The following is a 15,897-nucleotide window of genomic DNA, read 5'->3' on the forward strand; positions in this document are numbered from 1 at the left end:
GATAAAGCTTGTGCTAGCAAGATAACACAGGATGGTCTTTTAACAGTGTAGGGAAGAGTGAGTGATAAACTAAAAAATAAAAACATTTACAGTGTATGAGCGTGTATGAAACAAATGTGGTACATGGCTCTCCCCTTAAAAATTACATACATGTGAAATAGGGTGCCCTGCTCTTGAAAGGGGTGCTGTAGGCAGGTCATCTTGCAGGATATATGCAGGTGTAAAGCGATGAATGGAGACCCAGTCTTCTTTGACATGAATTATCAATAAGAACGCCTTCGTTGTGCAAAGGATCACAAGGAAAGGGCCCGTGTAAGGGAGCGTTAGCAGGGGCTTGCGAGTATCGTTGCTCAGGAAAACATGCAGTGCCGAGTGCATATCTGTCGGTATTTGTTGTTTAGCTGGGGGCTTGTAAGTCTGGCAGCATGGAGTAAATTTTCTCACAATGTAACGTATGATCTGGAGATTGTCAGAGGAGGTTGCAGAATAGAAAAATTTTGCAGTGACTATCAATGGTTATCTATATACCATTTCAACTGTCGAAACATGTAGGGCATCATTACAAGTGGTCCTTAGTCCCAGGAGGACCCAAGAAAAATGGGTAACCAGTTGGAGTCCTTGCAGAGAGACATCAAAGCTGCTTCAACCATTCCGGGGGATGCAGGATTGTAGGTATTGCCTGATGAAGGGTGATTCCCAGGTGATTCGCCAAGGATCTCTACAGTTAAGAGGTGAAAGTAGTACCCCTGTTAAAAGTAATATACTCAGTGCTGACATCACAAAAGAGGGTAGCATTGGAGTAATTGAGAGGGATATCCTCCCAACAGAGCGATGTGCAGGATGTCCCACAGGCTTAGTACTCTAGATATTCTTTTGGGGCTTCTGCCAAGACGCTGTCATCGAATCCCAGGTGAATGGGGGCCAATATGTTTCTTAACAGGACATCAGAAACGGGATTCATTTTCCCAGGGATGTGTTGAAGAGTACAATTATATTCAGCCACGGTGGAGAGATGTCTCGATTGACAGATGGACCAGGTGTCGAACTGTCAAGTGAAGTCGTACACCATAGGCATGTGGTCCGTGCGAATGACGAAGGGCATAACTTCTTAGAAGTGGCGAAGTTACGAGAAGCCAAATGCACTGCCACCAATTCGTGGTCGAAGGTAAAGTAGCCAGATTCTGTCATGGACACTTTTCTACTGAGAAAGGCCAGTGGTCGGGTAAGCCAACGACCAACTGCTCAAGTACTGCCCTAATAGCGATGTAGCTGTCATTGGTGGAGAGATGCAGAAAGCCATCTATCTTCAGGTTGATGTGTAAGAGTGATGACCATGGGCTTGAGGCCTTTTGGCAAAGGCCCATTTTTTTCATTTTGGGAAACATTTCCTTAGCGGTAGCCAGATACCTGAATCTGGTGAACACTTGAGGCCTTGTCGTCTTGTTATGGTGGTAAATACCATATTCAGTGGGAACCGTGGGCTTTTGACGAAGCTCTGGACAGAAAATTTCAGGATACAATGTGAAGGGGTGGACGTAGACATCCATGGGTGCGCTTATGTGGAGAGTGAGGTTTGAGGGGGCTGGTTGTAGAAGTGTTAAGAAGTAAGATTCAGCATTGACTAGCCGTCGGTGAGCAACATTGACCAGGAGGTGATAATGTGAGAGGAAATCCGAGACAAGGATTGGCAATGGGATGTCAACAATGAGAAATTTCCAGTAATATTTGATGCTTAAAAATGTTAATGCTAGGTTTTCGTAACCATGGGTGGGAATCGTAGATCCGTTGTCAGCTACTAGGCAGACGTTGGCAGATTTAGACAGACGACGTCGTGTGCTGGCAAGTGGCCTTGGCAGAAGAGAATGGCAATCACTCATGTCAACCAGAAATTGCACGCATGTACCTGCACCATGTAAAAAGAAAAGATTAATGACAGGGGAAGCCACCACAACAAGCGATGGCCTACTTGCACGTTTTTTTGGCCACAGACATCTGTTCAAACATTTCTTCACAGCAGCCCTGAATCTGGAGTGGTAGAAGCATGACTGTGGCCGATGGGCATCATTAAGTGGCTGTAGAGCTTATTGGTTGGGGCTTGAGCAAGTGGTAGGTGGTGGTCGGTTTTGTCGGCACTATGGCACATCATGTGGTGGGCGTCTGTGTCCTACCGCATTCATGTTAGCTTCGGTCAGTGTTAAATAGTTGTCCACTTCGTCAGGAGTGAAGGCATTGATTGAGGCCTTGAAGGTGGTGAAGTGGCTTTCGATTTTGGTCATCAGGTCCTTCATAAGCAAAATATCGACATCAGGGATGGCATCAGGGATGTTTTCTTGAATTTTTTATATTGGACTTTGTATAGAGAGAGAGAGAGAGAGAGAGAGAGAGAGAGAGAGAGAGAGAGAGAGAGAGAGAGAGAGAGAGAGAGAGAGTGTGTTTCGGTAAGTGATCAACTAAAAATTAATTCTATTCAAATAATTAGATTTTTTTATCATACGATTTATACCCTATTAGGCTAACAGTTAATAGATTGTAGTTTAAGTTTGTACTACTGTGATACTATGATTATGATACAGTAACAAAACCAAAATTAATCTAACTAAACCAAGTAACTAGTAAGTAGGATAAAAGAAAAATAGATGAGGCTGAGTTTTACTTTCAATTGAATAATTCAAATAATATTAAAGACAAATTAGTAATTTATTAAAACAAATCAAATATTAATAAAAACAATTGAATTGTAAAATATTTCGTAGGATTTTCTATCCCCCCCTAGGATTGACGCTGACACAATGTCCCCAAACGAGTGACGTGCCCAGCTCTGCTAATAAGTGATGGGTCTCTAGAAAGGGAGTGGAAACATTGGCAGTGAGAAAAAAAAAGTGTATGATGACGATAGAGGTGAAGCATGAAACTATCGAAAAACATGAGCTTTGTGGCCGTGTGAGTGAATTGGCCAGTAATTACAAGAAAAGTATATCGATGATATGAACCATCCTCAAACAGAAGGGTGCTATTGAGAGCACAAAGCCGTCTAAAGGCCTAGCCATCATGTCTATGTAAGGGAGACAGTAACAAAACTCCTTGGATAGGTATTTCTTTAAAAGGCCTGCAGTAAGTGAAAGTGAAACTGAGGCAAAAAGAGCCAAGGTAAGTGAAAAATAGTAAAAAAAAAAGAAAATAAAAATAAAAAAATCAAGAAAGTAGATAGGAATAGAATTTAAAAATATTGTAAGCTACGTTCAGTTAAGCTAATCTGAAGTTTAAGTGTTACGCTACCTAGTGTAAGGAACGGTGTGAATAGGTACCCTTCAGCCCTCTCCTTCCCCTCCTGTCCCCCTTCTCCCCCGCAGGTGAGAACTCCATAATAAAACTTCATTTTATTGCAGATGATAGTCAGCAATCATTTGTATTATTTTGTGAGTGTACGTAGAGAACTATAGCAATAAAAAACAAGTTTTTTTTCCATTGTTATATAATTTATTTGGGTGTTTTTAAGAGGGTGGGAATGGATAAAAATTTTTGTTATTTTATACTGGAAAAATTGTCTTGAGATATGAGCAATTTAACATACGAGCTCGGTCCTGGAGTGAATTATGCTTGTATGTAAAAGTACTACTATAATAGTTCTTGCAAGTCATCACACCATGTGCAGAATCTGAAGTAATAAGTACAGCCATCCAGCATGATAGAGAGCCGAGACTCTAACAATTTTATCCACACCCAAAAGTATAAAATCATATTATTCTGTTGGTTACCTATCACACTGTCTGCTTATACCTCAAGATGGTGGGATCGTTCGTAAGTTCGTTTAAGATTGCCAAGCAAAGTCCGTGTCTTGGTTTTTGCTTGGCAATCTTAAATGAGCAAATAAACGATCCACAACATCTTGAGGTATGCCCAGACAGTTTGATAAGTAACCATTAAAATACTGTGGTTTTCATACTTTTGGGGGATGGTTCCAGTTTAGTGGCTGTCTTCATAAACACTCCAAAATCAAAAGGTAGTGACTTGGGCACTTTTGAACAGTCTCTAATTTGATGATTTATAAAAGGATAGTATCCAAAACTATCATCTCTGGTTTCTCTCCTACCAGTGGCATAAACCACGCCAACCCAGGTACATCCTGATCCTCTTTGATAGCACTGTGGAGTTTGGCAAGAAATCACAGATTGTAGATTCTTGTTACCTTTCTGTGTGATTCTGGGCCACCAATAAGGATTTTATTGATGCAGTAATACTATCATGACTGTCATATGATGTTTTTCAACTTAACGGTACATTTTGTCAGATGGAAAGATAAAAAATCTTCCCTAACTTATTGCCTTTGGGGAAGTTAATTTTTTATATCTTAAATAGATTTTGGAATTATCAGGAGCAACTCCATATAAATTGCTCTAAGACTTATTTCCTTGAAGTGAAATAATGATGTCCATAAGATTACTTTGACCTCATGTGAGCATATCAAAAAGGAAACCCTTCTCAATGTAATTTTTCCTACAATGCAATCTAAGTCACAGTACTGTGTTCTGTGGGGGGTTACCAAACTATATTTAAGTTGCCCAGTCTTTTTACGACATTAACTTCGACTTTCTCAGTTGGGAATAAATACCCATACTTCTAATTGCCATTATATCTATGCTGTAGACATTTTCATGTGGTGAGATGACTACCAGGGTAAAAACTCAGACATTACAATTCTTCGATCTCTCTCTCTCTCTCTCTCTCTCTCTCTCTCTCTCTCTCTCTCTCTCTCACCTGGTACTTTTATATCATACAGATTAAAGGACCGCTTAAATTTCAGTGTTTTATATCGACATTACATTGCTTAAGATTTGGGGATTTGAAATAGTGTTTTTAACTTTGCGATTTTCGATTATTTGAACTCACTTTTGATGATATAAGAGTTAAGTTTAAAAATGTAACTGGTATAATTTACTGAAATAGGGAGTTATTACTTTAGGTAGGTAACCAGTTCTTCTATGGTACACGGAACCATTTGAACACATTGTTTCATTAACGTTTCTTTTATTCCATTATTCTAATGTTTTATGCTTTCATATCATTCCGTCTAGATTATATGTAATGTTTACCTTATAATTAACAAATCTATTTTATGCTCCTATAATATTTCTCAGTTTACACAGACAGATGTGTATAAATCACCATATTTTCCGTTTATTAAAATTCTTATATTTCATGATGTGAAAAGGGGTTAAATGAAAGTAATTCTAGATGCAGGAATTTATTCAACTTAAGATTTCATGTAAGGTCGGAGATGCATCTCGATTTATTAGTCAGTAGTCAAGTATGTCGGCTTTGCAGTTCGGTCATTCTCAAATCACGCCTCACAATTAGATCGTCACCCAATTATGGTTCGCAATTCGGTCATCAACAGGTAATCGTGAAATGCTCAGCACTTTTCATTGGTTGAGGTGGTCTCAGAGGGAGTGGATTCCTCATCCCTTTCGCTTGTACAGGAGAGGAAAGGTAGTTTCTTCTCCATAGCAGCTCGGTACTTAGGATGGCTGATGGCATAAACAATAGGGTTGTAGACAGCATTGGCCTTTGCGAAAACGGAACCCCAGATGGAGAAGAGAGGAGTGACAATAGACTTGTAGTGCATGCCAGCAATATTGATGATGCAATAGGGTGTCCATGCAATGAACCAGAGAGAAACTGTTGTTAGTGCAACCTTAGCTAGACGGCATTCGTTGGATGTCTTTTTGGCTTCTGGGTCATTTCTTAGAGACTTGACTCCCATCTTCTTGGCCTGTTCACGCATCTGTTTCTCATGAGTGGCAACAGCCTTTAAGATGAAGACATAAGAGTAAATGATCAAAGCCAGAGGGAACAAGAAACAATCAATAGTGTAGAGCCAGAGGTAAATGTGGTACCAAAGATCATCAGTAAGATAGTCTGTACCACAGGCAGTCATGTTACCTTCTGGGACATACCTGCAGAACCCAAAGAATGGCAGAATGCACCAGAAAAGAGTTTGAGCCCAGATGAAGAGAATATTTAACATGGCTCTACCGGTGGTCAAAGGTTTACCTGAAATACCCTTAACAATGACGTTGTAACGATCCGTTGTAATTAACACCATGGCCCAGATGGAGGCAGTTCCACAGATTGAACCTATGGCAGCATAGACCTGGCAGAAGATAGCACTGAAAGACCACATCTGATAGTAGCAGTTTATCAAAATTGGTGGACACATGCATGCCATCATGAAAAAGTCAGAGACAGCCAGACTCACGACATACATGTTTGAAGGTGACCTTAGAGATTTAGTGCACATGAAGACCCAGATGACTACGAAGTTACCAGAGACTGCAAGAGTGCCCATCATGAACATCCAAACGCCAACTAAACTATACCAAAGTGGGTTCATGGGAGGGTACTGGTACCAGTGATCATCTACATAGCTCAAAAGCTCTCGAGGAACCCTGTCGACCACAGTGTAGTTACCGTATGGGTTCGTGGACTCTTGGAAGCTATTTCCAACCATGTTGGAGGGATCATCCCAGTAACCCATCTGTAACACAGTTAAGAGAAATAAAATTTTAGTCATTATTACAAAAGTCAGTCTTGTCATATATCATGCCTAACGATTCTGCAAAAATCACAATTTTTTTATTATTACGAAAGTCAGTCATTTCATGTATCACATCTAATGAGTTACATAAAAAATTTCAGTAATTGATTATTACAAATATTAAATGTCTAATGATTTGACAAAAATCCTATGTTAGTGATTACTGCAAAAATCTTTCATCTCATATGGTTATGTCAAGTACAGTATCATACAGCATTCCTTGATAAGAGATTAACAAATACAGATTTCCTCTTAAATAAGTGTTAAAATTTGACATCTATTCCATATTAGTGATTATTAAGGAAATATATTTTATAGAATATTTTAACGATTATACATCAAACCCATGTTAGTGATCATTTAGAAAATCGTTCATCTTAAATGACGTTTTATGATTATTATGAAAATCTTCTATGTCGTTAAATGTATAATGGCTATACAGTAATCATTAATCAATGATTACAACGAAAATCCTTCATCTCATATGACATGTCAAATGATTATCGTCAGACGGAAAAAAATCTTTCAAATCGTATGACATGTCTGACAATTTTGCAATACCCCTTTATAATTGAATAATACATTTATTTTTTATTATAATAATACAATAATCCTAACAGTAATTGTTTTGAAGCTCGTTCATCTCATATGCCATGTATGATGATAATGAAATAATAATTACCACCGAACCACATCAGCAATGATAATTTCAGTGTTAAAATTTATGTATACTATAATTAGCAAATGCAAGAATTACAAATAGGTTTATAAATAATAATACTACAGCCCTCTGATGTGGATAAGTAAGAATATTTTTCTGAATATATGACTCATTGAAATTTTATTTTTTTCACGTTGGTAAATCGTGTGAAAAAAATAGTGTCAGAATGTTTTTTTCTGGGAAGGTAAATTTCTACCTAACTTTCATTAGTATCCAATACTTTACAATGGTATTTCAGGAACTTCAAGCTTTATAAATATCTATAAGAAGGGATTTGATTATTATTTACACAAAATGAATTTCCATGTGATTAGTAATTTATGAATTACAAAATTATAACTAAAATATTTATGAACATATATATATATATATATATATATATATATATATATATATATATATATATATAGATATATATATATATATTTTATATATATACATATGTATATATATGGATACATATATATACACATATATATATATATATATAAGATATATATATATATATATATATATATATATATATATATATATATATATGCATGGATATATATATTTTATAAATATATAACCATATATATAAATGTACAGTATATATATATATATATATATATATATATATATATATATATATGTATATATATATATATATACATATGTATATATATACATATGTATACATATATACAGGCACACACATATATATATATATATATATATATATATATATATATATATATATATATATATATACTGTACATTTATATATATGTATATATATTTATAAAATATATATATGCATGGATATATATATATATATATATATATATATATATGTGTGTGTGTATATATATATATATATATATATATATATATATATATATATATATATATACAGTATATGTATATATATATATATATATATATATATATATATATATATATATATATATATATACATATATAGATAGATAGATAGATAGATAGATAGTTATGTCTGTATCTATGTATATTAACAAATATCCTTATTTCTGTTGGTTTGTAGAACGAACAAATGGTAAATGCTAGATGTAGACTGTGGTGTTACGAAAATATTTGTAATATCAAAAAGGTTTTTGAATTCCCTGTTTCAGCCTGGCAAAATTAACATCTTCCTCTCCGATTGTCGCATTACTTAGACTGAAATTTACAAGACTGAGTTATGAGAAATGATACAAGGGATACGGGTTACAATACTAGATTCATCAAGACAATAACAAGCTGGCCATTTTTTCTGAAATATCATCAAGATGCCAATATTATAAACAATATATTTTTTGAAAAGTTTAGATAGTAAAGGTTATGTTTATAATTATAGCCTTGAAGTAACTTGTTCTATTGATATACTGTATGTGTGCATGTGACGTATCGGTTGGAAAAAGGTACTACCATCATAAAGAAGAATAGGTTGTCATTATCTATTAATAGTGATAATACCAGTGGTTTTTTTTTTTTTGGCATCGTTTTCTTCTTTATCGTCATTTTCAATTCATCAAAATTAAGTTTATGAACTTTTATTTAGGACCAGAATCTGTCAAACATATCCTCATGGAGGTGATAATTATTATAACAGTTATTCTAAAATTATTAGCAAGATATTGGCATTTGCAATTTGAATAACTTGAAACTCAATGATTCAATGTTATGAAAAAGTGAATTATTCAGAAGAAAAAAAAAATGGTTCCATATACTCTATGATAGAAATTGATGCGAGAACGGTATTTTGGCCAAAAATCTATTACACCTTTTAAAGGGCTAAAGATGATAAATTGAATATATTACTTATCCAGCAACATGTGACATGGGACTCTCCATAGAGTCAAACTGAATTTCTCTATAAACGAATATATCTTAAAAGAAAAAGTTCATTATTTGCGAGACTCTGGAAATAAATGGGAAATCTAACGGGATGCGCAAACGTTGTCTCACATTTTGTGAATTTTTTCTACATGTTTTGAAGATTATAAATCTAATGATTAAGGTCAGGATGATATGCCACGACAAGTGCTTAATCAATAACAGAGATACTGTGATGATAACTGAAACCTGAAGATCAAAATAATGGAACACTCACCTTGTCGAGATAATTTAGGAGTTCGTAGCCTGAAGCTTCAAGGAGATAATGCCCGGGATTTACTCCTCGATGCAATGAGCAAAGTTAGGAAGAAGCGAAGCTCTTTTATATACTTCACTCCCTCCCTCATGTCAAGTGAGAAGCCAAAAGTCGTTTACTCGTCCGAGGAGAAGGAATCCTTTTACCAAACAGTGCAATGAACCATTGAAGTTGACCAAGCAACTAACGTTAATAGTCTACTGTAGATACCACTTGTGCACTGACGAATAAATGTGACCTTGGCAATTTCCTACGTATTATTATTATTATTATTATTATTATTATTATTATTATTATCATTGTTGTTGTTGTTGTTGTTTTTATTATTATTATTACTATTATTATTATTATTATTATTATTATTATTATTATTTTTATTATTATTATTATTATTATTATTGACCCGATCTGGGTCGTATTGGGGTTCGATCAATTTAGGAAAACACGAATAGAGAGGGATTTCATGCACAAATAATAGCCTACTTGATCATTTTACACAGACTATATTCTCTTAAGTTTACAAGGGCGCCCTTAATTATGATTACGTTACGTTACTAAGAAAAAGCCCTCAGAAAAATGGTACTCGGTTCGACGCACGTTGGTACCTACACTTCCTCTCGTGACACGCTCTCTAGGCCTCCGAAACTAGACTGTCTCCTATGGGCTGTTTCCCCGCGCCCATAGATGGGCATCGCAATGCCTGATCAATGATTGGTTGTTTTGACCCGAAAGTCTCATAACAACCAATCGGGAGAGGGTTTGGTGACGCCAAGCCCAAGCTAACCTGTAACCGTCATTTTTGTAGTGCCAACCAAACCACAATGTAACCGTCCTTCCTCTAACAAAGAGAGAAAAATCTGTTGAAACTTACCACGATCAGTTCATTATTATTATTATTATGATTATTATTATTATTATTATTATTATTATTATTATTATTATTATTATGCCATTTTGTATGTGAACTGATAGCATTTTCTTATTCTTATTCTGGTAATTGTTTACAACACCACGCTCTCCATTTACTCCAAAATGATACAATCCTGCAGCTCTCATCTTCTTGCAAAGTAATTAGGTGGTTATTTAAATCCTAGGAAAGCAATAATTAGCACGATATGTTGAGGAAGGAGGAAGGGGTTATTAAAAGAAAATAGCTCGGTTTCCTCACTAAACGACTTGGAACTGACATTGTCAACACAGTCAACCAAACAGAATTCGTGATGCCAGCGTACATAAACAGAAGTTCGTGATACCAGCGTACATTTGATATACTGTATATTCAAAATATACTTAATCAAAAATTTAGTGATTACTCAAAAGTGTCACTATTTGTAAATTGCATATTTCAAAGCCATATTTACTGTCTTCCCTTCAGTTGAAGTGGCTGGAGGATAATTACACTTGCATGGTGTATCAGCTCCACCATGTTGGCACATTTTATCCGACTTTTTATTTTTAGTCTATGGGTGTTATCAATCACTTTATAAAAAATTTATGTACTCAGTTTTTCTTATCAATATTGTTAAATTAATTTTTAAGTATGATGAATACTTTTTATTGGATTAATTCGTATCCTGTCTGGAGACATTAAGCAAAATCTAGGACCAGTACGTCTTAGATTTCATCAGTGTTATTTGTGGTCTGCATGCAAATATTCAGGATCTTACAGTTGTGTCCAGCTAGCATAATATCTGAACCCCTCCCCCAATAATTTTGAAACGGGACGCCATTTATAGGGCAATAGGGCAATTGGATGGCGGTGTATATTAGAACTGAGTACCCTGGTTTTCGTAAGTTCTTCTACAAATGTAGATGTCATGAGATTGAGATAATAGAAGTTTGGGTAGGACCTAACAACTTCTATTTGGGTTTGATCTACCGGAATCCAAATATCGAGGATTCTTTTTTCAAACGTCTTTTTACCATAAAAAGATTGTAGACAGGACTGTTTTTTTTTGTCGATTTCAATCCACATTAGAGGGTGAATTTTGTTTTTCCTACTGATCACCAGGCTGTGAGCAAAACATGAGTGGAGCTACTCACAGACCTAGTAACTGCTTGGACCTAGGTGTTATAACATGTAAGATTGGTTCTCCAGTTGGGAAACCTGATCATGCCTTAATTTTATATGTAGTGAAGACTGAGTATCCTTTCCCTGATGTGGCATATTCATGTAAGATTTATATAAACTTGAAGCAGAATGCAGTGGAATTTTGAATGGTCTTATGAACTTGAATTGGTCACAATTATATGATACTTTTAAGCCTGTTGTACTTTTAAATAAGAATCGGGGCAAATATAATTAATAGGCGTATATATACACACGCACACACACATATATATCTGTATATATATATATATATATATATATATATATATATATATATATATATATATATATATAATTCAGTAGAATTATTCACATTTAGTGATGTTTGTTACGGTCAGCTATAATAAGATGTAGACTATGTAAAATTTGCTTCAAGATATTATTCCCTTATTCATAAATTCATCATAGAACAGTGCATACTAGAGGGGCACTCAGTAGAGGACAGACCTTCACCACGGCAGTTTATTTCTCGATCTTTTTCTCAACCTTGACCTTTGACCTCAACATGTATTTATTGGTGTGGATTTTCATACACTCAAAAATGAACCAAGTTTGAAGTTCCTGTGAAAACGATGTCCAAACTTATGGCTGATGACGTGAATTGGACATTTTGCTTGATCTTGACCTTGACCTTCCAAAATTTAATAATTTTCAAATTTTTACACAACAGTAAATCCCTTCAAGTTTCATTACTCTATGATTAAAATTGTGGTCTGGAAGATATTACTAACAAACGCATACTCAAACAAACACACAAACAGGGGGTAAAACAGAACTTGCTTCCAACTTAATTGGTGGAGGCAATGAAAGAAAATAATAGCCAGCAAATATAGCAGTAACTATATATGAGAACAACCAAAATATTTACAATCTATTACAACAATCATAAAATACCCAGTTAATCAATTATTATCAAGTGACAAAAATATGTAACATTATACAAGCATTAGATTTATCTATAATATGATACTCACAGGATGACAAAGTTTAGTGCCGAATTTTGATCGAGTTTCCAATATGTGGTTCCAAACGTAAAATCAGCAGCGTTGCAAAAACCAACAAGCCCAGAGCAATAGACGTCAAAACAATGCCTTCACAATAGCAGCCTTAACCTAACTATGGCTGAATTGAGTCTCTTCTCTCACACGTTGATCGTTCTCTTTTTTTTCGTTTTCTATAAAGTTTGGGAAAATGAAGTTAATCTGCAAATAAAAATTTTGATTCTTACAAAAAATCTAATTTTAAAGTATCTTATTCTGATTAACTTCCACTAGCAATATCAACTCGATGACCATTTGCAGGAAGTCTAGGCGACTTCTTGGAGTGATATTCTTTGAGTAAAATAACCTGTTTGGCCAGGTAAATGGTAATTTATAAAGGAATTTTTTTTTTTCGGAAACCTGTAATTTGTTTTTTGGGCTCAGGCCATGTCTTCCTGATGGAAGTTCCTAAAGGGTAGCTTCCTAGGGTATATTTGACTATAGTGATATTCCCAGAGAATTTTACCTTAAGGTATCCAGAATTCTAACTCCTGGAGCGAATATCCCTAATTAAATCTAACAGGGATATCGCATAATATCAGAGGACGTATTCTTGACACGTCACATAGCTATCTTCACCCCGAACAGTATTAACGCTTCGAGGGGTTACAGTGACAAGAATCTGAAACGAGAATGAAAAGAGAGCCGTTCCCAAGGAATCTCTCCTATTCCGTTTCCAGTGTGTATCTGACGAAGGCGGCAGCGCCATCTCCATTCCTTTTCGTGTAGCTCTACTATTCGGTGTTTTCCCTTGTGTTCTCTTGTATTTTTGGATGTTATTCAACATTATGATGCTTTCTCCGGCCCCTTCTGGAAAGTTGAGTATTATCTTTACTTTGTATAAATGTAAGCTCTTGTCGTTTTGAATTAAATCAAAGTGATTTTAATGTAAACAAGAGCTGTTGCCTACCGGAGGCATCCTGGATGCTGTCACTCGCTATATAAGGGTCATTTAGTTAGCCAGAGCGACGTTCCCGGTTTTTATGCTTTAATAAATCTAGCTATTTAGCTCCTCTAGGAATTCTTATATAAAGTTTTCAGTTCAGCGATTTAGGTAACCGATCTTGCCCTTCGCGATGCTTAGTAGCCTGGGCGTCTGGCCCTAGTACTTTCATGCATGATATAAGTTTTCCGAGTGTTATGTTATTGAAGCTATAGGCAAATATTTTATACATGTAAGATATTGTTGAATTTTCTTCGCCAATATTGTATACGAGAGAGTTTCGGTGATTTAGGTAATCGATTCTCACCGCACCTAGGCTAGTAGCCTATGGGGCTTTAGTATACTCTCGCACACATCCCCGGTTGTTCTTTTCTCCTCCGGAGAATAAGTTCAATCCCTTTCTCCCTCTGAGTAAGCCTTAGGCTTAGTCCTAGTGGTTCTATCTGAATAATATTCAGGTATAACTATACTAGGATATGTCTGTCCTGACCCGCTAACCAGAGTAACTGATTTTTGAGGTTGGGGCAGAACATCAGAGTTTTAGTCTGTGGTCTGCATCTTCCTAGCATAGAGAATGAGTTTCCTTTGCTAGGTTAGGTGCAGACACAGGAGGCTTTGCTTCCCTAGCCCACATCCGAAGGATTCTGTACGAGATGATTCCTTCTTCTAGTGGTCTAGCAGACTGTCCTGTGTTGTTTTTCTCGGGCTGGAGAATGAATTTTCTCCATGGTCTGGCGAAATAACTACACCTAACTTGGTTCTGGTATGGAGGAGGATAGCAAGTATTGCCAACCTTCCTCCCTATAGACAAACTCTAGGTTAGGATGAGCTTTCCTAACTGCTGGGTGTGTCTCATACTAGAACGAAGTTTACAGGACCCTTATCCCGTTCCCTCCTCTCTTTCTTAGTGATGGCCTAGCCATCACATCTCTTGGCCCCAGTCCTACTTCTGTACCTAGTGTAGGTTAGGATGGGGGACCGGCTCAGCTCTCTGCCGGACGGAAGAGACCATTTTTTCTTCTGCAGAGTGAACCCCAGACCTCCCTTGGTCTCCCTTCCATGTCTGCTGGTAGAGCCCGGCAGGCTATGGATATATAGGAAGCCTGAATGCTACATTCTCCCCTTCCATATGTTCACTCTTTCCGGATGAAGGTTTTATGGCATTGCCGCCTTATAACCTTACATCCATACTGTGTTTCTTGCAAGTATATTGTACTCCTAGCCTGGCTACCAGGTTAAACGGCCGGCAGCCGGGTAGGTGGTGGTTCTCTGGTTCGTAGTCACTGCCGGCCGGCATGGGTATCACTACCTTTGCCTGCCGGCAGTAGAAACATATCCCGAGATCTGCCGGCCACTACGATTAGCGGCTGGCAGTCGGGTGCTAGTGTTTTCAGTTGCCGGGCGGCAATGATTGCCGGACGGCACACATTTGCGAACCAGTGAACTGCGGCCTATTAGTTAAAGGTAGCATACCTTTGAACTATACAGGGGTAAGTGCCGGCTGGCACAACAGCATGCGATGTACAGTAGTTACTATATTTGTGGTGTAGTACACACTGCATGAATAAATCTACAGTACAGAGTTTGTTGTAACACTAAAGTTCTTCCAACATACTTAATGTTATCTTGTACATCTTTTGTTGAGACCGTACAATATATAGAAAGTGAGTTCTTTCTGTATTCATTCTATCCCGTATATTAAAACTTTATTTCAAGGTGTGAGCTACACCTTAACTTTCCGATTAGGAAAATATATAAGGTATTCTAGAATAAGAATTAACCTTAGTTTTAATATCTTGGGAGGTTACAGCATTTGGCTGGGCAAGAAATACAAATATGTGTCTTTCCTTCTTTCCTTTTTAGCTTTACTGTATAAGCTACATGTATTAACAATAAGTGAAAAGCCTTCACTTGATACTCATGGATTTTTTCTCTTTACAGGAGGACCATCCGAAGTGCGGGAGTATGTTCTGCAATGTCCACAGTAAGAACTTCTGTGGACATGAATTATGCTGGAGGCACGCAGCATGCTCAGCCTCCAAAGGTGATCTCCGGTATTAGAACCCTCAGGTATGTATCATATATTCTAACCTGATTACCGAGGCGTTTGACACCCCTAAGTCGGCGGAGTCAAGGGATGCTGTTAGAGAAAAGTTGCGAACCTGGGTGAGGAGTTTTCAGAAAAACACTTCAGGCCCCTACCTTCCAAACAAGAAGATGAGGGCCTACCTTTTCCCTAAGGCATTGACTGATGCAGTCATCCCTCAGCCTCATGAGGAGATACCAACCGTCCAGAATCCGGTAGATTCTGAAGTCTCAACCGCACTCCAATTGGA

At 36.6% G+C, this 15,897-nt stretch overlaps 2 protein-coding genes across 2 annotated transcripts; both read right to left on the reverse strand.

Moving 5' to 3' along the window:
* Positions 1–1,184: 1,184 nt before the first annotated feature.
* On the reverse strand, positions 1,185–1,877 carry LOC137633834 (uncharacterized). Its single transcript, XM_068366076.1, has one exon. The coding sequence runs from the start codon at positions 1,875–1,877 to the stop codon at positions 1,185–1,187; it is 693 nt and encodes a 230-aa protein (XP_068222177.1).
* Positions 1,878–5,238: 3,361 nt separating this feature from the next.
* On the reverse strand, positions 5,239–9,557 carry LOC137637833 (rhodopsin-like). Its single transcript, XM_068369945.1, has 2 exons — positions 9,430–9,557; positions 5,239–6,535 (listed from the first exon to the last, which is right to left on the reverse strand). The coding sequence occupies exon 2, from the start codon at positions 6,533–6,535 to the stop codon at positions 5,411–5,413; it is 1,125 nt and encodes a 374-aa protein (XP_068226046.1). The 5' UTR covers positions 9,430–9,557; the 3' UTR covers positions 5,239–5,410.
* Positions 9,558–15,897: the final 6,340 nt, after the last annotated feature.

The sequence above is a fragment of the Palaemon carinicauda genome, chromosome 3 (assembly GCF_036898095.1).
Source record: "Palaemon carinicauda isolate YSFRI2023 chromosome 3, ASM3689809v2, whole genome shotgun sequence".
Taxonomy (NCBI): domain Eukaryota; kingdom Metazoa; phylum Arthropoda; class Malacostraca; order Decapoda; family Palaemonidae; genus Palaemon; species Palaemon carinicauda.

Coding starts and splice junctions, on each gene's coding strand:
- LOC137633834 (XM_068366076.1), bottom strand. CDS start 1,877: ATGAGTGATTGCCATTCTCTTCTGCCAAGGCCACTTGCCAGCACACGA.
- LOC137637833 (XM_068369945.1), bottom strand. CDS start 6,535: ATGGGTTACTGGGATGATCCCTCCAACATGGTTGGAAATAGCTTCCAA.